General features: G+C 38.0%; 1 protein-coding gene across 15 annotated transcripts in view; it reads left to right on the top strand.

Moving 5' to 3' along the window:
* Positions 1 to 19,614, top strand: part of PARD3 (par-3 family cell polarity regulator) — a 459,995-nt gene extending 440,381 nt beyond the window's left edge. For 9 of the 15 annotated variants that reach the window (XM_054816598.1, XM_054816595.1, XM_054816590.1 and 6 more), the window contains 3 exons: positions 4,271 to 4,391; positions 13,945 to 14,072; positions 17,489 to 19,613. In XM_054816598.1, coding sequence (XP_054672573.1) covers positions 4,271 to 4,391; positions 13,945 to 14,072; positions 17,489 to 17,882 — 643 coding nt within the window. In that variant the 3' untranslated portion in view covers positions 17,883 to 19,613. Of the gene's footprint in view, positions 1 to 4,270; positions 4,392 to 13,944; positions 14,073 to 17,488 lie in introns of all 15 variants that reach the window. The other 6 variants (XM_054816599.1, XM_054816601.1, XM_054816589.1 and 3 more) reach the window with 2 other exon arrangements.
* The last annotated feature ends 3,368 nt before the right edge of the window (positions 19,615 to 22,982 follow it).

Genomic DNA, 22,982 nt, shown 5'->3' with positions numbered 1-22,982 from the left:
CCAATAAATTCTTTTCCAAAGCTTTAGTCATCCCTGTTCAGTAGCATGTTTGTATCTACTTTATCACACTGAAAATCTGTCTGTTTTGAAAGGATTACAACTCTGTACATCAGTGCATGACATCACACTGAGACATTGCTTAATGATCTGAGACTCTGATGGCCATTGCTGCGGCTGCTTGTTTCTGGAAATATGTGACAGCTCTGGCCTATCTAAGCCTTGCTTACAGTTGCGTTTTCAGCCTGTGCTGGCGGTTGTGTGTTTTAAAGCAGCGCTCACAGAATAGCTGATTGTGAGATGTGCCATCTGCAGATGGAAGGCAATGGGGTGCCGAGGAGAGATGTGATACAAGGAAGCCCAGCCGCTTTGCAGCCCAAGTTAACTTTGGCCCTAAAAGCCTTTCCTTGATCTTTATTTCTTTTAAGAACATTTAATAATGAGAGCACTTTGAAAGAACATCACATGGGTCCCATGCTAGGAGGTGCTAATTGTCTTCCCTAAGTTCACAGCCATCCTGTTACGAAGTAGGCATAGGGAAAGGCTGTCTGGGCAAGTTAGTTACTGTAGAGAGTTGTAATTCCACTTTTTGCTAAAGAGTTTAAAACTAGCATAGGTCAAATCTTCAATAAACTTTGGATGGATTTCAAGTTAAACTCCTTCCTTCCTGCTGGTAGCCTTGAATTCTTTGAGGTGAATGTGCCTTCAGATTTTCAGCTCATTTGAATGAAAAACTCAAACAAAACATGGTGCCTTTAATTAAACTTTTGAGGACTTTGCACCATACATCTGCGAAAGTCAAAAGAGAATTTAAGCAGCAGGAACACCTGCAGCCCTGCATCCTGGTAGTCTGTTGATATGACCCTACCTCTCTTGAATGAATTCATCCAATAAGTCAAAATTCATTTTGCTTTAGACTGACTGAGGACTCTTCACACTGGATATAATTTGTTTAGATCTGTCCCAAGGGATAATGATGTGACATACATAAAGAGTTTTAGATAAAACAGAACATCTCAGGACCTGAAAAGAAATAAAGTTAGGCTTACACTTTTGACTCTAACATTTTACTTGTGACAGCTTTTTATTGTGATTATGATTTTTGCATTTTCCTCCTTCTGGAAGTAGCAATTGTTGTCTGGAGATTGAATGAGATATCAAGCAGGTATACCAAATGTTCCCTCAGTGCAGTGGGAGACAGAAAAAACATAGCAAAAACCCACTAACGATAAAATTGACTGGATTGAAAGAGTCATGGGAAAAGAAATGGGAGACAGCGTGGCAGGCCAGGATGGAGATGTGCAAGCCTTCACTGGTGGGAAAGGCAGAGCGGCTGAATAATTTAACCTAGAGAATCAGAACAAGGTTGAGAGGAAAATGGAAATGAAAGGAAGCCAAACTGAGATATAGTCCAAATTCTCAAATAATCTTTTCTTAAAGGTATCTTAGCCCCTCCCTAGCTGTCTGCCTTTTCCTCTTCTAAATAAAAATGTTTGATTTTTTATTATTATTATAAAACTACTGTCTTGACCTCACTTTCTGTGTCTCACAGACAAGCACAAAGAAATTTGAGTAGATACAGAAGTGGTTTTGTCTTTTAATTTAGCTCTTTCTTTTCTGTGAAATAGTCCTTTTTTATAATTTACTTCTTTTGCAGTTTTCTAAATTTGGGTCATGTCCTTTGCTTTTCAGATAAAATAGAAATATTGTTAAAAGATTTATCTTCTCTGCCATTATCAAACCTTTTAATAACTTTGAATAACTTAAAAATCAGCTTGGCTTCTCTTTTTTTTTTGTCAGTAGAATAAGTTCTTAGGTCTGGAGACAAGTTAGTCATAAATCCCAGGATCCTCCTTGTCTTTCTTGTTCCATCTCTGCAGTGTAAAGGGTGTCAAATTCATTCATTTGCTGTTCAGGAGAAGAGATATGGTTTAGCTTCATGGCACGGACACTATGCATTTGCTTGCTATTCCTCTGTTAATGTAATTGTTTTAATGAATAACAATCATAAAATGTGCAGAAGTCCTTAGGTCTGTAATAATCCTTCCAGTAGCTCATTTTGGGGCTGGTAGAGTATTTCTGTTCCTTTTAATGCACAGGGTTTAGTTCAGTACTTTTGGGGTTTACCTTCTGTTTTTCTTTGCATTGGATAACTGCTCCAGTGCCATTTTTTCACGGTGATCCCTTAGAGTTTGAAACAACCTTGATTAAGGAAGACTGATTATTTACCGATCAGCTTGAGTACTTCAAGGTGTCTACGTATAGCACTTCTCTTTTTGCACCGAAGTTCAATGGCATTTCTCTTTCAAACATTTGTTCTTATACCTGAAATACTAATACTTAAAGTATTTTGCTACATTTAAGTGCAATTTATCTTACAGGAAACACTGTCTGTGTAGAAAGCATTGGACTTCTTGTTTGTTAGATTAACAATACCAGTTCAAAAACCAACAGACCATTTAAAGGGATTTTTTTATGTCTTGTAGTGAATTGCAATGATTGCATTTAAAATATACAGTGTATAGCAAGGTATAGGAAAAAAACAAGTGGTTGTATAGTAAAGCTGGGCAGAATTTGACAATAAGGAATAAATTTACATAACATAAAACTGCAAATGGAGATAAGCTGTTCCACAAAATTAAGTTGAATTAAGGAAATAGAATTAACAACACTCCTACAATGAAGTGGAAATTTTGAAAATGCCACAATGTTTCATTTCAACTTGTTCTAAATAAAGCTTTCTTTAACTATACTTTTCAAAATGGCAATTTGCACATAGAAGTTGACCTACCCTACAAATAAAGCTTTTTTAAAGCTGCCGTTTGCGAAGAAAAAATGAAAGAAATAATTTCCCTAAATTCCTTCCTTTTCTCTGCCTTTGGTTGCAAAGAAAAGAAAAAAACCCTGCAAACCGCTTTAAAAATTAGCCTTTGCTAGAACTACGCTAATTCTTCTGTTTAGCCATCCACGCTCCACTTAGTGGCACTGAGGAGAGCGGGAGGTAACATCTCAAACACCTACAGCCTCCAATCCACTGCGCCCACCAGTCCCAAAAGACATGGCAAACAGTCACAAATGGACTCCAGAATCGTCTCTTTTCATATGAGAGTAGACGTGGGATATAAATTCACTGTGTTTTATTGCACCCTGTGTCCAAGGACAGGAATCTATGGAATTGTTTTCTGTGGTCTCCCTGCAGATTTCTCTTTTGAAACAAAGTAATAGCTGACCATTCCTCATCAGCTCTTCTGAAATAAACAATGAAATGCAGGGCTTAAGAAGGCCATAGTAAGAGATTAAAATGCTTCTGGTTAGTCTTGATATAACATATTTGTTTGTCAGGCTTCCTATGATTCCCACATTAACATGTCTGAAATACGGTGGGGGTTGTAGGGGTCAGGTGTGAGCCGCACAGCTGGAAAAACGGCAACGAGATTAATAAATATCCACTTTCCCCCTGCCCTGTGAAATAAGCCATTCCTGTGCGTATTTCATTATGGCTTCACATAAACCTGCGCTATGGAGAGCGGATTACCTGTGATAGGCCTTGCGAAAAAACAGATGGTTTTGAAGAATTGAAGGTTCTGGGTGTGATGTTTCGTAGCGGTACCTCCGGGGCTGAGCCCTCCCCAGCCCACCGGTGTCCGGTCTGCTGCCTGGATGCGTTCCTGCGTACCGTACCGTCAAATGGATTGCTTTTTACTGGCCCCCAAGCCTTTTAATGCTTTCAGACTGATCAGTTTAAAAGACTTGTTAAAAGCAGAACTAAGGGATGACAGGCTCTTATTGATTGGGGAAAATAATCAAATTTTGTATAGGTAGGGCCTTCAGACATTGTAATGAATTTGATGCGAATAAAGATCTGACAGTACTACAGTTTATTGATTGGGAAAAAGTATCTTTCATGTTTATTCAGTAGCAGAGATCATTAGGACTTTTCTCTTAACTTCCCCTTATGTTAAGTCTGACATTAACAAACACATGCATTCCTCTTCATTTCTAGAAGTAACGTATACAGAAAAGGTGCCAGTAACTTTTGATGATTTTTAGGAATAGCCTCAGTCGTCTTTCTTACCCTTACGTCATCTGAAGTTTCTTTAAAAGTCAAACAGCATTAATCATCTTTAAAAAACTAAAGATCGTTGTTCTAAATGCTTGGAAATTATTTTTACATCTGTACTCCTGCACTGTAGTAGCAGTCCCATGCTAAGAAATTACAGTCACAGATGGCAGTTCCCGAGTATATTGATCATTTCCATCCTCCTCCTTTTAGCAACAGATCAGCCCCTAACAATCATGACCGGATACAGCGCCTGAGACAAGAGTTTCAGCAAGCAAAGCAAGATGAGGACGTGGAGGACAGGAGACGTACTTACAGTTTTGAGCAGCCATGGGTAAGTGTACGGAGTCCATCAAATCTGGAAAGGTTGACTGACCCCCGCTGTCCCCGGGCCGGTCGGGAGCAGACTGATAACAGGCACAGGGTCCTCTGCCTCCACCCCTCTGCCCTTTCCGTTAGCCCTATTTTTGGTTCATTGATGTTTATTTAATTTTTAATCTTCTTCAGCCATCTGTCCTGTGTGCATATAGCATTACTTTCTCTGTGAGTTACTACTTGGATTTTTTTGCCTCAAAGGCAATATCAATTATTCTGAACTTTTCTAGAAAAATCAGAATAAAACGCATACTACAATAAATCATTTAGAGACAACATGTAGCCTTGTAAATGGTATTTCCTCTGAAGCGATATCATTGTGATTAGTTCTTTTCCTTAAGAGGAAGAGCTATGCATTTTCACACTAAAAAAGGAGAGATATGCATAATAGCATGGTTCATAATAATACTCTTTTGCCACTTATATTAGCCGAGACAGTTCTGTCTTGAGATATACGTCCTAATTGATCATTTAAATCCTGTTCAATCTGATCCAGCAATGTGATACAATTATGTAAATCCATGTGCTTATCTTGTTTAACATAATTGAATGCATCAGTGTTGCTTTTTAATCAATTACAAATCCTAAATTAGGATCCTTTAAATATGGGACAAATATTTTATTGTATATTTGTTTAAAATTCCACAATAGAGACAGTGGACAATTTGCTTGCATTCCCAAAATAAGCAGGAGCTGTATGATGACAGCAGTAGAATTGCTCACAGCTCTGAAATAAGAGTAGCTGATGGGTTATTGTTACTTAGCATTACAATGAACATAAGACCAAGGTGGAAATAGCCGAAGATCAGCATCTGTATGTATGACATCACTGAGAACAAGCTAGGTAACATCATAATGCACATGTCATATTTGGTTGCCTATTGTGGATATAGAAGATTTTTTGACTTTTGTTGGGTCCTTGTGTCCTTGTCCGGCTTAAACTCACCAATTTGAACCTGTGGTATTTTTGACATGCAGCATGGAGAGGAACAAATGTAAATGTATCCCTAAATGACCTAACACTGCTTAACGTACTCTATCAGGATATAGGCTTCTCTTTTCCCATGTTAGAAAACCTCTAACCTTCTCTGAAATTGAATAAATAAAATAAACATTTATTTTATGACCAGATGTTTTCGATTTGATGTGGTGAAGATAATGTGATAGCTCATCACAGTTATAGTGTAGCAGGTTTTGGGGAAAGGGGGCTGGGTGTAGGAGGTACTTTCCGTTATGCATATCAACTGCTGTTTTGCCTCCAAATGGGAGATTTGAGCAGCATTCCTGGGAAAACAGCGTATGAGAAAAACTTGCACTCTTGAAGACTTGGGAACTTAACTACTGAAGGTCACGGGCCAAATTGTTGTATATCTAAATGCCATAGCAACTTTAGACAGGCAACTTGGCTTTTATTATAGTTTCTTGTAATGAGCGAGGAGGGAATTATTTGGATGACAGGCTGATTACCTTAGGAATGGAATAATTTCCTAAATTGTGGGTCAGAACATTGACCTTTCCTTTTTCTCTTATTCAAACAAATGGGATCTCTCTGTTTACTCCCCTTCTACAGATCATGCAAATGAGCTCAAAGTGACTAATTCAGCTTAATGTATTAATATTAATTCTGAAGTTTATTGTTGCTTTTGTTGGAGCTGCTCTGTCGCTGAATACATAGGTGACCAAATGTTTTATTTTAGATATGTACTTATAAAAAAGATAGGGCCCAGAGTATTTTTGAATCTTTCTTTTTTCCATCGTGTACTCCAGCCTTTCAAGATCACAATGCTTGGAAAGGATAAAGCAATGATCTCATCCATTTCAGCAGTTCACAGTCATTTCGGTGTTAAGGAACCATAACCCTCTCTCTTAAAGAGTGTGTATTACTTTAACATATTAGTCTAAAATGATGGACTTTGTTAAGACACCCTCTCAAAACAGTTCCAGATGTATCATTAAATACCAGTGACACAAAAAAATGCAAAAGTGGTTTATAATACGTATGCAGGAAAATACTTAGATACATTCAACGTCTTTTCAGTCTTCTCCATCTGTAAGCTGTTGGTTACAAACCACAGCAGTGAGAAGTGCACCTGCACGTGGACCGTTGTTGAAAAGTGTGTTTCCACCTGAGGGAGATGGCTTGCGCAGCCTACATAAACGAAAGGCTTTACATCCAGAGAAGCCTCTGAGCTGCATGACAGCAGCCAACTCTGACCTGGTTGGGATAGAAAGAGAGGAAAACACCATCCACAGAGAAGTGTGTGCTATGAGGTGATAAGTAGTTTGCATTTCTCATTAACAAGATGATGGGAGGGTTGAGGATAGGGAACAAAGTGCTGATGTGATGTGGGACTATTGGTTACGTTAAGAAAGTGTAAATGAACACAAAGTTTGCAGTGTAAGTAATGGATACTGATGGAAATCTGGCAGGTCTTAAGGATATTCGGAGGAGCTCAATAGCTCAGAAACCCGCTAATATATTATCAAAATGATCCTGTGAACGTCACCAACTTCAATCCATCCTAGACTATTAATGGCCTGTGAAACAGAAGTCCGGTTACCTGTGACAAATACCTTCAGTCTCCTCCAGAGGTTGGAGGCAGATCTCCGTACTGTAGAGCACTACATCATGCTGGCTCTGAGCGATACCCGTGGCAGAGAGACCGGCGCCTGAGCCCGTCCCTTTCTGGCTCTTCCCGTCAGGTGAAGGTTATTTCTCTGTAGATGAGCAATGCGACAGAGCTGGACTTCTTACCCAGCTGTGGCTGCCCTGCCAGTAAACAAAATACTTGACTGCCTACGAGTGTTCGTACGGCATCAGGCAGCTTAACAGACACAAAAAGTGATAGCGCTGGAATGAGATGACATCGTCTGTTAAGCAGCGTAACATTTCTGCTCAAGGCCATTTGAATGACACACTGTTAAGGTTTAATAACTGACTAACTGTCGCAACATTTCTAAAACCCACTAGTTCTGCAATCGAGTCAAAGCTTTATGGAAAAGGTTTTTGCATTTGTTTATTTTAAGGTCATTTTCTCAGACTTCTCTTTTTTTTCTCTTTTTTTTTTTTATTTTTCGTGTTTCAAACAAACAAAGTACAAGAGGGTTTCAAGGGCAATACTGTGTGCCTGATGTTAGACAGGGAAAAAAAGAAAAATAACATAAAGCATGATTAATCCATTTTAATCCTGCTGGTGTTAATTCCAGTCAGAGCTTGCAGAAATGTGTATCTGGGCGTGTAGAATTGCATGGAATCGCAGTATGTCTGATAATATTTAAGGCCCTTGCTGTTGCTATGACATTTTTATACCAATGCAGGATTCTTTTGGGGTTGATTTTTCTGTTCAGGACCAAAGTTGAGTCTCTAGTTTTAGTTCTTTTTCGGGTAGTATTGGGTCTGCTGAGGTTTATCCTTGCTCACACCAATCCCGGGGTTAGGGGATATTGGTTGTAATTTGTTCCATATCTTGTATTTTTGCCTAGTCACATCTTAATTAACAGATCCTCACCTTTAATAACAAAACCACAGCATTATAGCCCTGATTGTCATGGGAGTGAACAATCCAATTAAAAAAAGAGCATATTAAATCCATTGAAATCATGACAACTGCTTGCCAGTCCTGCTTGTAGAAGCACAGCAACGATCAAAAAAAACCATGAAGATGCAGAAGGTACAAAAGTTGTTGGTTTATTTCTTCATCTTTAATAACAATAATCAGTGCTAAAAATGGAAAGTGGCAAATTCCGTTCAGAAATACATTCTTCTCCAGTCATCCCAAATCTGTTTGGATGGTGGGGGAAAATTGGCATTAAGAGAACAGCTTAACAAAATTCACTTTAAATATTTGGGTTTCAAATAAAAAGATTTTTTTTTTTCCTAAAGATAACAGCTAACTGGGTCAAAATAAATATACTACCTGACTTGGCTGAGTAAAGCTTTAATTACAAGCGCAAATTTTTGAAAGGTGGATAACTGCATGATTTTCATAGAGGAAAGACTCCAGAGGTCCTAGTAACATATTTAGGAGTAGCCTGATAGAGAAATGCTCAGAAAATGTAGGAACTGTGCTTGTTTTCTCTGCTGTTTGTTGTTGTGTAGGTCTTGTCTCTAAGACAGATTTAAAGAAAAAAAAAGTCTTTTTTATCTGTTTATGGTACTTGTTTCTTATCCCTGTATTCAAGTCCTTGACCTATTCAAAGCCATAATGAATTCTAAATAATTTAAAGTTCTTTTAAAAAAACAAGTTGTTGCTGTAACTTCAACTGTAACATATTAATTTTACCTGGAAAAATTAATAACAGAATATATTCAAAACAAACATTGCAAAGTTTATATCAGGCTGTAAATGATGTAGAATTACTCAACACATTAATGAGAAAGAAAAGTAGTATATTAATTCTTTGTATTATGAATCCATTTCAAGAGTGTCTTTCAGGATATTTTATTCAAGATATTAAGCAATATCTAACGGAGCATTGCAGCAGACTAAGAACACCTTAGGAGCTAAATTGCTGGTTCTCCTACCCCAATCTGTTTCAGAGATGAAATCAAAGTTATGCAGGGCAGCCTCCCCACAGGTGGTTTCTCTTCAGTGGTGTAGTTAATATCCATTCTGTGGCAAACCTGGGAAGGATTTCATCAAACACCAGAAATGTTTTGCCAAGATTTAGACCCTGGCTTTAAAATTTTATATTTTAAACATTTTTTTCCCCTGCTAGTTTCAATCTACTAACTTATGTGAAACAGAAAAAGAAGATAGACTATTTTAATACGAAATTAAATAATTGCAGTTTGTAAACAAACATAGTTATAGCTCGCAGGCATGCAGTGCATCTAAGTACCACAGGCAGAATTTCAGCACTAAGTGGTTTGTTTCTACCATACAAAAGATTTTCTTTCTGCTGCTGCTATACAAAGAGTGGAAATCTTGGTCCCATACCACACCATTCAGCTTCCTACGTATGTACCATAGAAAGATGCACAAAGGGATGGGATTTTCTTATTATATGGGTTTTGAATTAAAACACACACCTGTTGGCAATTTTTAAAAGAAATATTGCTATAAGTTCTGTTCACCATAGCAACATAAACAAGAAGATGGAAGTAAAAACTGTTTTCAAGAACACCTTCTAGAACCATTAAATGTTTTTTATCTTTCTGAATTGTGATATACACAATTACTGGATCGTCTGTCATCTGTGCCAAGTACATTTACACATAAAGCAGGCAAGGTCATTTAATCTTATCTGTTTCTAATTAGTGCTGAACTATAAGAACCACAGACTTTTTGGGGGTCTCGTGTCTACCAACTTGCCAGGTGAAGTTGAAACTTCTTGGTTAAACACAGAGCTTAATCTGGAAAAAAATTAGCACATGTATGTTAATATTAAATACCGGTCTTTTTTCATAACTGGGAAAATACTAAGGGACTTGTTCCTTTAGTAATCTCCTTATTAACCATTTCTTTATCAGCACAGAGGAGTTCTATGAGGTCGAGTAAGCGTTTTCCCCAGCTTCTCCCTATGACAGTAGGCTGTGAGATAGGTGTGTCACCTCAACTGGTTGGATCTCCCCGAAAACCCAGTGCCCTGGATCGCCCCCATGATCTCGTCTCTCTTATTCTGTGGCGACTTTGATCTGTTCCAGTCCTGGACTGCCCATGCTGCCACCATGCAGAGCTACCCTCCGTGGGCAGAAATGCCGCTCTGCAGGGCAGGAAACTGTGTGGGCAGCCACTGGCATAGCTCGGAAAGAGAGGAGGGACCTTTGCCGTAAAACGTGCTGCCCTTTACTTCTGATAGTGGTCAGGGCAACATGAGCCATGGGGGTACACTCTCTGTGAAATGCAAAAATATTGTTTGCATAAAGTGAGAAATCAGTAGAAGCTTTTAACTTTGCAGCCCTGGTTTTATATGAATGCCTCTTTGAGAAGAGAGCTGTGTAACTTCATGTATCTTAAAGCACAGTTTTACGTGCTGAATATTGCTTAACAATGCTGAATGCCATAACTATCATTGCCACTTAAATGTATTGTGGAAGACATGAACATACATTTATTTGTATAATGCAGCCTTGGTTGTTATTGTGGCCTTGACCGCATCCTGATTTAAAAGGTCAGTGCTTGTCATACATCTCATTGCAAACAAGGCCAGAGTTCTTATCAATCTGTACTGTGAAGACCGAGCTGTTGCCAGGTTTGTTGGATGATTTCAGGTTGTTATAATTGTACTTAGCCTTGTGTTGATATCAGTGTTAAAATTACTGTATTATGTGTATTCCTTCTACATTCTTTTGTTGCTGTTGAAAGATGTGAAAATAATTCAACTTTTTTTTTTTATTACCTCCACTTTGTGCTGACATAAATGAGGTATACATGTATATAGATGTGTGTTCGTGTATATATTTTATATAAATATATATGTATAAAAGTATACTTTGGGGACTGAGGCAAAATTACCAATTAGTTTTTGACGACTAAGGTTACTTACGATATAGATATTTTTGGTTTAGATACTTTAATTGAAAGCATATCGAAAAGATAAATCACTGTAAGGAGATTTGCATTTTTCTGAACAAGTAAAGAATCCAAAAAGGAATATGTTAAGTCTTTATATCATCATAACCATATATCAAGGGCATTCACTGTGGTCTTACTGAGGTTTTTAATGAAAAGATTGAAAGAAATGCCTTTTCATTAATAAGATGGTTGAATGTGCCTGTCTGTGTGTATATATGTTATGTTATGGAATATGTGATTACGTACAGACAGAGTATTTTTGTGTCTCATTGCCATGTTTTTGGATGCTTGAAATCAGATAGCAGATTCGATTATATGGATAGCTTATTGTAGATGTGAACAACATGCAGACGGGACTCTAAATAAGTATCCTTTTCAGCTTAGTTAAGTATTGCAAATCCACTTAATTTAACAGGACATATAGGTACTCATACTTTTAGAAAAGCAGATAATGGATTTTAGATGTTTGCCTTTAGACCCATCAAATTATAAATGTCATCCATTAGATGAAATTCTTTGTGAACTGCTGAGAATCCAGACCTGACTCCTCAGAGCCAGTCATTCTGGGCATGAGCTACAGCGGGCAGGCAGGCATGATAGCCCCTGCCTCTATTTAGCCATTGGTTCCCATGTGCATTAAAAAAAATAAATCTCTGAACCTACGTTTTGATCTTAGTGCATTCGTAGTCCATTAGGGTTTTCAAAGCCTCTGTCTCTTTAGTAAAGGCTTTTGTGGTAACCTCAGCTCTCTGCACATGTGTCTCAGCATGCTTTCTACATGATGCGTTTTGGTGTCTTGCATAAACCTAAACTGAGCAGCAGGTCAATTCTACCTCCACCTGTTTGATAGTTTAACCATTCCCTGTGCTGTAAAATCCTTTAATCTGTTATATTTACAGTGAACTGAAAACAGTAAAACTGTGTTGTCAAATAAAGAGAAGCAATTCTGATTTCATATCTTATCAGTGATAACTACTTTCTCACCTATGACATAACTGTAGCTTTCCAACTATGTGCAAGATTTCCAGCATTGTTAAAGTGGAACCCATTAAATGAGGAGATTGGCTCTAAAATCTTAGTTTAAATGTTTTTATTCCTTGTGGAGAAGTTGAGATGGGAACTTCTAAGTTTCCCTCTGGTTCTCTGTAAACTGCTTATAACCACACTAGAGAGAATTCACAAATAAATCTTGTGATTTTCAGGTAATCACTCACTTCCATAAGCTGAGCCCTTCAATAAAATACCAAATGTCAGAAGACTCTCAATAAAGTCAAGAAAGTTAGAAATGTTGACATATGCAATAACTGAAACGCTGCTCTGTATGTGTTGCCCTTATTTAATATAGTAGGAAATCTCCATGGGGGTTGTTGGTTTGGACATACATATGTACAGCTTATTCATTTCTAAGAAAATTTCCCACAAGGCTGACACACAATTCTGTTTTCTCAACTTGTTGCTTCATCATACCATTCCTAAAGCATTTTTCATTGGAAATACTGTTTTACTGAGGGTTTTATAGAGTAAATCTATTCTGAAGTAGACATCAACGTTGCATTAAGGCTCCTCTTAAGCAAGTTCTCCATTACTGATAGTCTACCCTTTCACATTCTGATTCTTGTGCACAATAATCTCTTAAGGGAAAAGGCAGTTGTTCACCAAATTGTATCTGTTAAATTCTGAGACGAAGCTGATGCTCTGTCTGAAGTGTATTGTTATTGTAAATGAAATTTCTAAAGGTTGTACACTTGTTTCAGATTTGTTGTGCTTCTGGCTACCTGCAGGTACTTGACTATATAGTAAGACAAAGGAGAAGTTTATGTCACAAATGACAACTTTCTAGTTTCTAAAACTTGTCTTCAATGTATGAAGCTTTTGAAAAGCCTTTTATCTTGCAGATGTTTGTCAGCCATTATAGATTTCTGCTGCAGAAATTATAATGGAAAAAAACAAAAGATGTTTGTTTTGAGGGAAGGCACAGGTAAAAAGGCAAAAAGTGCTTTAACAAAAGCAAGTCTGAGACAAGCTGTTTCAGTCCCAGGCTCAGGCCAGTGATTATGCTCCCTAACCTCCCAGCGATCAGACTTACGTATATTTGAATAGAACTGGTAATTTTAAGGAGATATAAAATATTTTTCTGTTTCTTTGTTAGTTGAAACCTTATTATTAACACAAGAAAAGCCCATAATATTCTTTGACTTTTGTGGCATCCTATTTTGCAACTTGAAATCACAAAATCTGAAGAAAATAGTAATGTAAAATGAAAAGTGATACCTCCACAAAAGTAAACTTTTTCATAATCCAAAGTTTGAATCCAGCCATACTGCCAGATCTTGACTGGTAATGCTCTGTATTCCCAGAAAGACCATCCATTTTCACGCGCTCTTAGTATTGGCCTCAAAGTTTCAAATTGTCACCTCGTTAAGATGTTATCTGAAATTCTTCTCAGAGGTACAGAATTCCTCATTGTCCACTTGATAAATTTATGTACTTGATCATATCGATCCAGAAAACGTTTCCCTGTCTCTCAGAAAAGGAGAGCGGTGCGTGTCTGGACCGACAGCAGAATAGGATGGCTCCACTAAGGGGGAGCATCGCTTGAGCGTGCTGGTGGGGTTCAGAGGAGATGCTGTGCTCCCTCCTCCCTCAGATCCTCAGCGGGGCATAAAACTTAGCATTACAGCCATGGCCAGGATAACTTACAGTGTCTGAAGATTTGTTCCACTGACTTAATTTAAATTGCAGTGTTATCACAAAAGCACAGCCCATTCTGGACCAATATTTTCCTGATACAGCTCAGAAATGGTAGGTCAGAAAAAGAATCTGTAGCACAGGACACCGTTATGGGTCAGAATTTAACCTAATTATTACGAAATAGTTACTTGAACCACCTGTTGAAACAAATATGTGTGCACTAGCAATTTAAATGATAGCCCTTTTGTGGCTATTTTTGTGCTTTAAGTCATTTTCATTATCATTTTCATTTTCATTTTGTAGCCAAGCACCAAGACGTACTCACAGAGTGGCAGACACTCAGTATCAGTCGAGGTCCAAATGCAGCGGCAGCGGCAAGAAGAAAGAGAGAGTTTCCAGCAAGCTCAGCGGCAGTACAGCTCATTACCCAGGTATGGCAACTGTCTGAAGCTATTCAGTGGATACGAGCCTGGAGCTAGTTCCGTTTGTGGAAGGAAAATGTTGTACTTAGTGCAGACACTTTTGTTTAGCATTGATATAAGGTGGAACGTATTCAGTGTGGAAGAGGCATAAAATTTCTTAAGTGAGAGCATGTGGTAGCTGTTTATTTTAGGAGAATTACTTCAGAGCTGATTTCAGTGGGATTTGATGACAGCACCCAACAGAATTGAGACATTAAAACAAAGCTATTCTTTGTGGGACACCATCCAGTTTAATTTTCTGCAATTACAAAAGTCTCCTGAGCATGACATAGGTTGTCCCCTTTTGACATGTCAGATTTTTTTTTTTTTTCTGTTGCCTAATTCCTTACTGGGTAGAAATTCTATCTTTGTGATGCTGATACAAAATAAAAAAAACCCAAAACTTAAAAGGAAATAAAAAATCTCAAGACCTCAAACAAATACAGAACTGAGGAACTCTATCCAAAAAGTCAGGGCCTCAGAGTTTCCAGTGTATACATTTCTTCTAAGTTACTGGGTCATTAGCAATGGAGTTGTGAAAATTCATATGCTTTTTGTCTAAACAAATCTGTGGCTGTTTGGACAAAATGTCTTTTACTTGATATTTAGCTTTAAGAATTATTAGAAGTTTACCTAACTTGTATTGTGAATTAGATAGGTATCATAGTTAAGCATTATGCAAATAGTCTTTGCCTTTTCACTTAGCAGTGGCAATGGTGAAATGGAGAATCTTTTACACCGGAAGGTGGTGTCAATTTCCCTTGACTCTAGTAGTTTCTTCCAATGAGGTTGTGTTAGTGTTTGTGCCCCATGTGGAAATGATGTGGAAAATATATTTGCGTGATTAAATGTGTTTTACCAAGTGTATCATAGCTCTTTTTTGAAACAAATAGGAGCTTCATAATCAAAGTTATCTAATTATGAATTCTTATCCTACCGACATCTTTGAAAATAAAACAGATCTCAGATTTTCACATGCTATAACACCTTTCAGTGTAAAATTTTTCTGTTAAGTTTGGAAGGTGGGAAAGGAAAATGAAAAGTTCCTGCGTTTTCCTAGATTGTTAGTTATATATTATATTCCCTTTGCTTCTTATCTCTACCTTCCTTCTGAAGTGACCACACCTATTAATGCCATATTGGTTTTCCTGAGAAATTCTCTTTCAGTTTTGCTAGCCCCAGCAATGCACAGATTGAATGGAAGAGCACAGATGCTAGTGTCACTTTTAAGTTGGGGGGTTTATTTTTAGTTTTAAAACTGATTCTAGAAACTTGCTTCCCCTGTTCTGCTCAATCACTGGTAGCATTTAAAAGTTGGAAGTCAATTGTAATGCAGTTCCAGTGGCAGAAATTAATATCTGTAAGGGGAAAATTACAAAAAAAAAAAAAAATTTGGAAAATAATGGTTTGGGTCATAGAAAGACTTGTTTTGCAAAGAGTGACTGAGAACTTCACTCAGTGTGGTTTTCAACATGAGCAATGACTAGCAAGCTAGCAATGCATGTTACTGAGTAATTAATGATAATTTAATGACTTTGAGCACTATGGGTATTTGAGCTGTGCTGAGAGCAGACAGAATTTCAGGACCTTAGGCTAAAGCTGAGTGCTGTAAATACCACAGTACTCCTATAACAAGCTGCAACATCCAGTTTTCCAGCTTTACAAACTGTTCATAAATCTGTGACTGATCTTTAAAGAAATCTTACTCTTAGTCTAAAACTTAGGTCCCAAGCTTAATGTTGCAACTATGGCTTTGTAATGATTAAAGTTTGTACACTGGCTTCATTCTTGAGCTTTTCATCTTGTATAGTCTCTAGGGGCCTCCTTTTTTCCCCCTTTGTACATTTAAATCATTAGTACTGAAGGCAAATAAACTTATGAGTCAATTTTAAAGGATCTTCCCAGAAAGACAGTGAAAGTGGGCCAACTAAGTTTGAAAAAGTACCAGAAAATAGTCGGTAAATTAAATCAGTTCTACTAGTCATCCTCTTGTCCCATGTGAAACTCTAAAAGCAACGTTTAACTCCAAGTTAATTTTCTAGTACTTAAAACTTATCTTACTCTAGATCAGAAACCTGACAGTTTCGTAGCCTGCAGAGGTTCGTTCAATTTGCTCTTGTTCCAGGGAGTGATAAAACATGGCTCAGAAACATTGTTTCTTTGGCAAAGTTGGATACCTGAATACCAAGAGCAGCTACAAAAATTTACATAAGAATTTACCTTATGTTGTAACTTATGCTGTAATGATTTGCATTCATCCAGAACAACAATTTTCATCCAGAGGTCTCAAAATCTATTATGAAATAAGATGGATATAGTCATTTTCAAGTTATGTGTGTGGAAGGAAGACTGCAAAAACATTAGGTGACTTCTTACTTTTACTAATGGTAGAAGAATTCTCCAGGTCTCCTATCTCTCCACTGCACATTCATTGGATAAGGCCACACTGAGTCATGTGTGTTGACATGAAAAACCAAGCCATATATAAACAACTAAATGATTTTCTTATTGATTAATGTCAGAATATATTTTGTTTTACTGCTTGATTCTCATACACTAATTTTAATCTCAGAGAAGGTATCTCATTTACTGCAGCACAAAATTGTTTTAGTTTATCGTCACCAATCTTTTTTTAAATTCATAAAAGCATCTAGCAGCTTGATAGTAAATTTAAGCTATTTCAAAACCATAATATGTTTTCAAAATAATGTCATGATTTATTGTGAAGAGAGATAAGAATTTCTAATTCCTATATGTATTTGTTTTATTTATCTGCCCCATGGAGCCAAAAAATGAGCAAGAAAGGTTATCTCTGCCTTTTCTTTTATAAAAGCTATAGCAAACTGGGAAACAGTCCTGACTGATAGTATGAAATTCCTCAGTTCTGGAAATGGGAGGAAGAAACTCTCATCTGTGCAACTACCTATCAATAATGAGCTTTATCTTCTGACTTGTGCAGTGTTAGAGCAAGTGTTTTAAAGATCTATTTTTAATCAAGAGTGAGTCTAGATTCAAATCTTTCATGAGTGACGCCACAAATGCTGGCTGTTATCTGGTTTCTTAGGAAGCACAGCAATGTGTATGGTCTTTCCTATCTGCAACTGAATTGTAGCACTTTTTTCTTAACAACATGATGGTTTTTGTAGCACTGGATGGGTTTTCATGGCATATTCCTCCTGGAGAGGCCTAGAAATATAGTTCAGCTCTATAGGAAATGTTCTCCCAACAAAAGAGGCAAGATGCCTCTTCGAGGCAGAAGAGAACTTGACTTCTGGAGAACCTGATGGCATTGCAGAAGTACCCTTCTTTCCAGGGATTGTTGTCAATAACAGTAGAAGGGGAACCAGCACATTTGTCTTAAAAGCCTCTTCCATTTTTATTTCCAGGCAAAGCAGAAAAAACGCCAGTTCTGTATCTCAAGACTCCTGGGAGCAGAGCTATTCCCCTGGCGAAGGGTTCCAGACTGCAAAGGAAAATCCCAGATATTCCAGCTACCAGGGATCGCGGAATGGCTATATGGGGGGACATGGCTTCAATGCCAGGGTAATGCTAGAAACACAAGAACTGCTCCGTCAAGAGCAGAGGCGGAAAGAACAACAACTGAAAAAAAAAACTTCTTCTGAAGGGTCTAGCAACTATGACTCATATAAGAAAATCCAGGACCCTAATTATACCCCTCCTAAAGGTCCTTTCAGGCAAGATGTACCGCCTTCACCATCTCAGGTAGCAAGGCTGAACAGATTGCAAACACCAGAAAAGGGAAGACCATTTTATTCTTGAGGTGAAGAAAATGAAGATCAACTTATCATGCAATAAGGAACATTTTCGTATAAAGACTTATATTTTGAAAACTTTTTAAACTGATGGTACTAAGGAATATATCCGTTGTCTGTTTCAGTGCCTTTAAAAATACGGGCAAAGCGTTGGTGGGCCTTATGTCTTTGCCGTTCTGTCCCAAGTGTTGAATTCACGGAAGGATGTTCCACCATTTGACAATCATAGCAGAAGTGAGCAGCACCACCCCTGCGTACCGAGTCCCGTAGCCCAGCCCAGTAGTTGTCAATGGCTTATTACTAGGATTTGTTGTAATGTGTTTTACTTTGCAGTGACTTATTGCGCCAACATGCAGCTTTGTGGCATAAAATTAATGAATTTGAGGTTGAAGGAAGCATTGACTTGTCCTTTTTTATTTCTCTCGGGTCAGGAGGAGGGTTACATATCACTCTTGAGTGGATAAAGCTTAGCTCTACTCTGGATCACAGTCGCAGTTCTAAGATGTTTTATGGTGGATTCATTACCAGTCTTTGTTGATCGATATTTAAGTGTTTATATGCTGAAAAACTATCCTTCTCCTATTATGCACATATGCACTCTTTTTCTCTCTCTCTCCCCACTCTGAGCTTATTAAAAAAGCCTTTATCCTGATTCATGAGGAAAACAATATTAAGCTTTCAGTTATCCTGAGAATCCTGTTACAATTGCCTTATAATCTTAATATACAGTCCATTACAAATGAAATAACTGGAGAGAGACTATTTATACAGTCACAGCCAAGCCCTTGATAAGTATATTTTACTATTTTATTAAAGATGGGAAGTTATGAACAAACATACAACTGAGTTCTGCTTTGCTTTACTTCTAAATGAATTTGGTCCTATGACACTTGAAAGAGAACTAGGGAGGTCCCATGGTCATCTGACCCACAGTTGTCTTTGAGCAAATTTCAGAGAAAACTTAAAGCAAGAGCAGAAGAAATCAAACTTTTTCTTTGGATCAAAAAAACTGAAAAGCAAACAATTTCTTCTTTTTACAGTTTGTGAAGCTTTGTGGACAATTGCCTTGTGCTTCCGTATACTGTATTGCATCGTGATGCTATATTAAAAATAAACCTTTAAGTATATGAATGAGAGATAAGTGGAGACCAACTGTTACACATCATTCTGAAAACATGTCAGTTTCCAAAAATAACTACAGCAAAAAAGATTGCTCTAGCAGTGAGTAATATTCGAATGTGCATATGGGATATGAGAATTTCTTTTGCAGCCGTTGTTTTTATGTTTGTTGGTCTGAGCTTCACGTTTTGTAAAAAAATATAGCTGGGTTGCTGAAGTGCCTGCAAATCCTGATGTGAAAAGGGTTGAGAATGGATCTCAGCATATCGTGTACAAAAAGGAAAGAAAGAAAGCAAGAAAGAAAATCATGTATTGCGTGATTTTAAAAAATGCCTATTTTTTTTTACTGGCACATTTTATTTTTGCGCCAACTTGTTTTTAGAATATATGTGAAATATCAGCACACGTATCTGTGTCTTTTATGCCTGTTTGTTAACGGTTTTTGTTGTTAATAATGTACGCCATGTTTAAAAGTTGTTACTAGGGTAAACACAGTGACATTGGATGACAATAGCTCTTTTACGCAGAATTTACAAAACTGTGTAAAATGGCTTTCCGTGTACATATGAAAGTTAGAATAAAAGACTGTTTCCATCCTTGCTTTGGTGTTGCCTGTAGACCCTTATGAGAACTGCTGCAGACATTGAGGTTAAAAAATATTTAACAGATGTTACTTTATCTTATTCCTAATGGTTTGCGTGTGTCTTTCTGTGAGCACTTATAAACATTGGCAAAAAAAAAAAAAAAAAAAAAGAAAGAAAAGAACAGAAAAGATTTACAGCCCAGCTGAACACCTGAAGACTATCCTCAGAGGGAAAAACCACTCAGTTTAATGTCTTATGTTATTTTAGGCCATATCTGTGACATTTAAAAGGTGCATTCTTAAGACTAACCTCTATGGCAAAAATCTTTTGGGCCATAGCATGGAGTCCTCTCCCCAGGGAGGGGGCCGGCAGGAGAAGGGCACCCGCTGTGCTCTGGCCAAATCTGGGCACGCGTGAGGAAGCCCCTCTGCTCCAAGTGTGTGTTTTGGGCTCTGATGGGAGCCCTTCACGGGAATGTTGACATGGTAAAAAATGGGAGAAGGCAGATTTATGAATAAAGCAATATGTACAGTGCCGGTGATACTCTGTTTCCCCCATTAGTATTGGAGCTGTGTCTGGTTTTCTCCCCCTTCCCCTCATTCCTCCTTTTGTTGGATACTGCAGGAATTTCAATCATAACTCTGTATATGCATGACATCAGGCTGTTGCCATGGCAATAATAGTGTCAATTTTTTCACTGAGTTTAGTATGGGATCTCAAGAGGAAGAGTAGCGGGAGCCGCAAAGTGGACAGGCAGCGTTTGGTGCCCAAATAAACTAAAGGTATGATTTTGCAAAAGACCTGAATTGAGGTGGCTTGCAGTTGTGAGTGGGGAAATAATTGCATTTGCAGTTTTGCAGGCCTTGGTGTTTCATCTCCTGACTGCATTCCCAGATTACATAGTTTGGACAGGCAAATAATTGCAAGCACAAAAAAATGCATCCGCAGGAATGGAAAACAGGTTGAGGTCCTTTTCAAAATAAGGTCTTTGATAAACTGTTGTAGGAAAAAGGGCATATGTTTGGAAAAGTATGAAGTAGGGGATGTTTTACGTGCGAGGATGGCATATGTTAAAGTTTACCCTTCTATGAAACTCCTCTTCAAGGTGTTAACAATTTGCCATAATTAGATGTGTTCATGAAAGAAGGCAGATGTTCTCTTTGGGCCATGTCTGTGTTGTGTTAGCAAAGAATAAGGTCTTTTTCTGGCTTCGTCATCCTGTCTTCTTCCTGACATAGCGTAGACAGGATTTCTAATATTAACTCCCATAAGTTGCAAAGGGTGATAAGGAAGTGGGAGGGAAATGTTTTAATAGAAAATGACCTTTACTTCTGCATAGTGAATAGATTCAAAAGTTAATTGAGCTAACTACATTACTGCAGTAATTTGTTTGTGGACGCATTTCCATTATGAGATTAACTCTGTAACATTAGTGTACTTACGAATGGTCACAGGACAGACTGTAAGGGAGCTTACAACATCAAGGAGTGGGTGTAAAGCTTGCACATTTTTCTCTGTTGAAACCCTAAAAAAACCATCTGCAAAGCCTGCTGGTATTTTATCAAAATAATTTATTAATGCTATTGAAATTCCATGGGAAAGTTTAATATTACTAATGCAGAAGACTGCTGCCTTTCTAAAAAAGTCTACTTCCCCTCTTCTTACGGGGCCTCCTTGGAAATGAGAGTGCAGCCCTAGTGAGTTATTGCATGGGCCAGATAGTTTAATATATGTCTTTGAGAACTCTGCCATCAAAAACAGCACAAAATGGCGCAGAGCCCAGCTGAACATGGTCGGAAAGTACAATTGTCGTTTAATGCTGGCAAACAGCAAGAGGAACAACAAAACAAGATTTAAACCCATCATGACTGTAGATATATGGCCTGCCTTTCAAAGCCGTACTGATGTTTCGCTCATGTTTGCTCTGTTTATGAGTGTCTGTAACATCGCATTTATCTGTGCTGGGTATGTTGGGAAGGGAAGGGAAGGGAAGAAACCTTGGCCAGACAAGGGAGAGAGGTGCCAGATTGGCAGTGTTGGCTAAACACAGGATATTCTTGAGTAATTCAAACCTTTGAACTTGCATTGTTGAGACTTAAAGTGAATTTGGCTATTGCATGTCCTGGCTTGCAAGTCTATTTTCAAAATATTTCCTAATTCTATTTGCTGTTCCTGACTATTTCTACATCCTTCTCTCCTGAGTCCTCATTTCATAGGAGTTGTGAGGAATCTGTCAGGAATGTGAACAGAGAAAAAACCTCATCTATTTTTTTATGCTGCTGTTGTGCCACCACACCCTGGCCTTCGTGATTCAATCTAAAGTTCAGCCCTAAGCTGGCAGAGGAAGAGCAAGGGTCAGAAATCCAGGATGGGGGACTGACTTTGTGAAAGTAGGTTTTGTGTGTGTGCGTGGACATTGAAGCGACAGAGAGAGGGAGAGAGGCACAGATTGGATTCATTTGCCTTTAATTCATGTCTTGCTTGAAGCCCTCTTCAAAATATCTTGTAGCATTTCTTCCGAGTTTTTTCCATCTGTGCAGAAACCAGCTGATGATTTGATGCACATGGTTATTGTTTGATGCCCTCTCATACATCTCTTCTTTTTTGTGTCAGCATCACACTCTTTTACATCTGCTGATTAATTCTGTTGCACTTACTGGTTTCTCTAAATGGCATGCAATTCATTCATATCCTAGGCTGCTTCTTGCCAGTGATTGATATTTCTCTCTTAGCTTTGCAAACTTATTTTAATATTTTTCTGTCCTTGGGAATAGTGTTATCTTTTCTAATTTACACTTTAATCACATTTTAAAAATTGAGACTGGAAGCTCGAGTTGGGATTACACAAAAGCAGACTAAAGAATATGGCTTTGATTTCCGTTCTATGTGCAGCGCACACTTCCCAGGCAGTTGCAGGGACTGCAGAGTACTATCTGAATGAGATGAAGAAAAACATCAAGCCCAGGAGCTTTGGAGAAAAAAAAAGTTAAGGGAAGTTTTGAAAATATTTATGCCCACTGCATGCTATCTACTGTGAAAAAAATAATAATTCCTTAGAAGTATCACTCTGTGTCTGAATGGCTCATGGTTTCAGAGCTCAGACAGACGTGACTGTGGTTTAAAGATGGCCAGGTGGAAGAGGAAGCTGCCTGCACCCTTCCAAATGATGCCAGGACCCTCTTCTCTTGCAAATTGTCTCCCAAAATACTGTTTTCAGCTGCATGTTTTACGGCAGCTAAGGTCTGGAATGGGCTTATGTTCATGCATTGAGCTGAAAACTACAGTGACATCTGTCAGACAGGGAGGGATGACAGTCACAGGTGATAATAGCTGCAGTTATCCAATTTTAATCCACTTGTTTGTTGGAGTAATCTTTGTCTTCAAAAAATACAGAAGGAAATGAA

Source organism: Grus americana, chromosome 2 (assembly GCF_028858705.1).
Source record: "Grus americana isolate bGruAme1 chromosome 2, bGruAme1.mat, whole genome shotgun sequence".
NCBI lineage: Eukaryota > Metazoa > Chordata > Aves > Gruiformes > Gruidae > Grus > Grus americana.
This window is presented reverse-complemented; position numbering and strand designations above follow the sequence as displayed.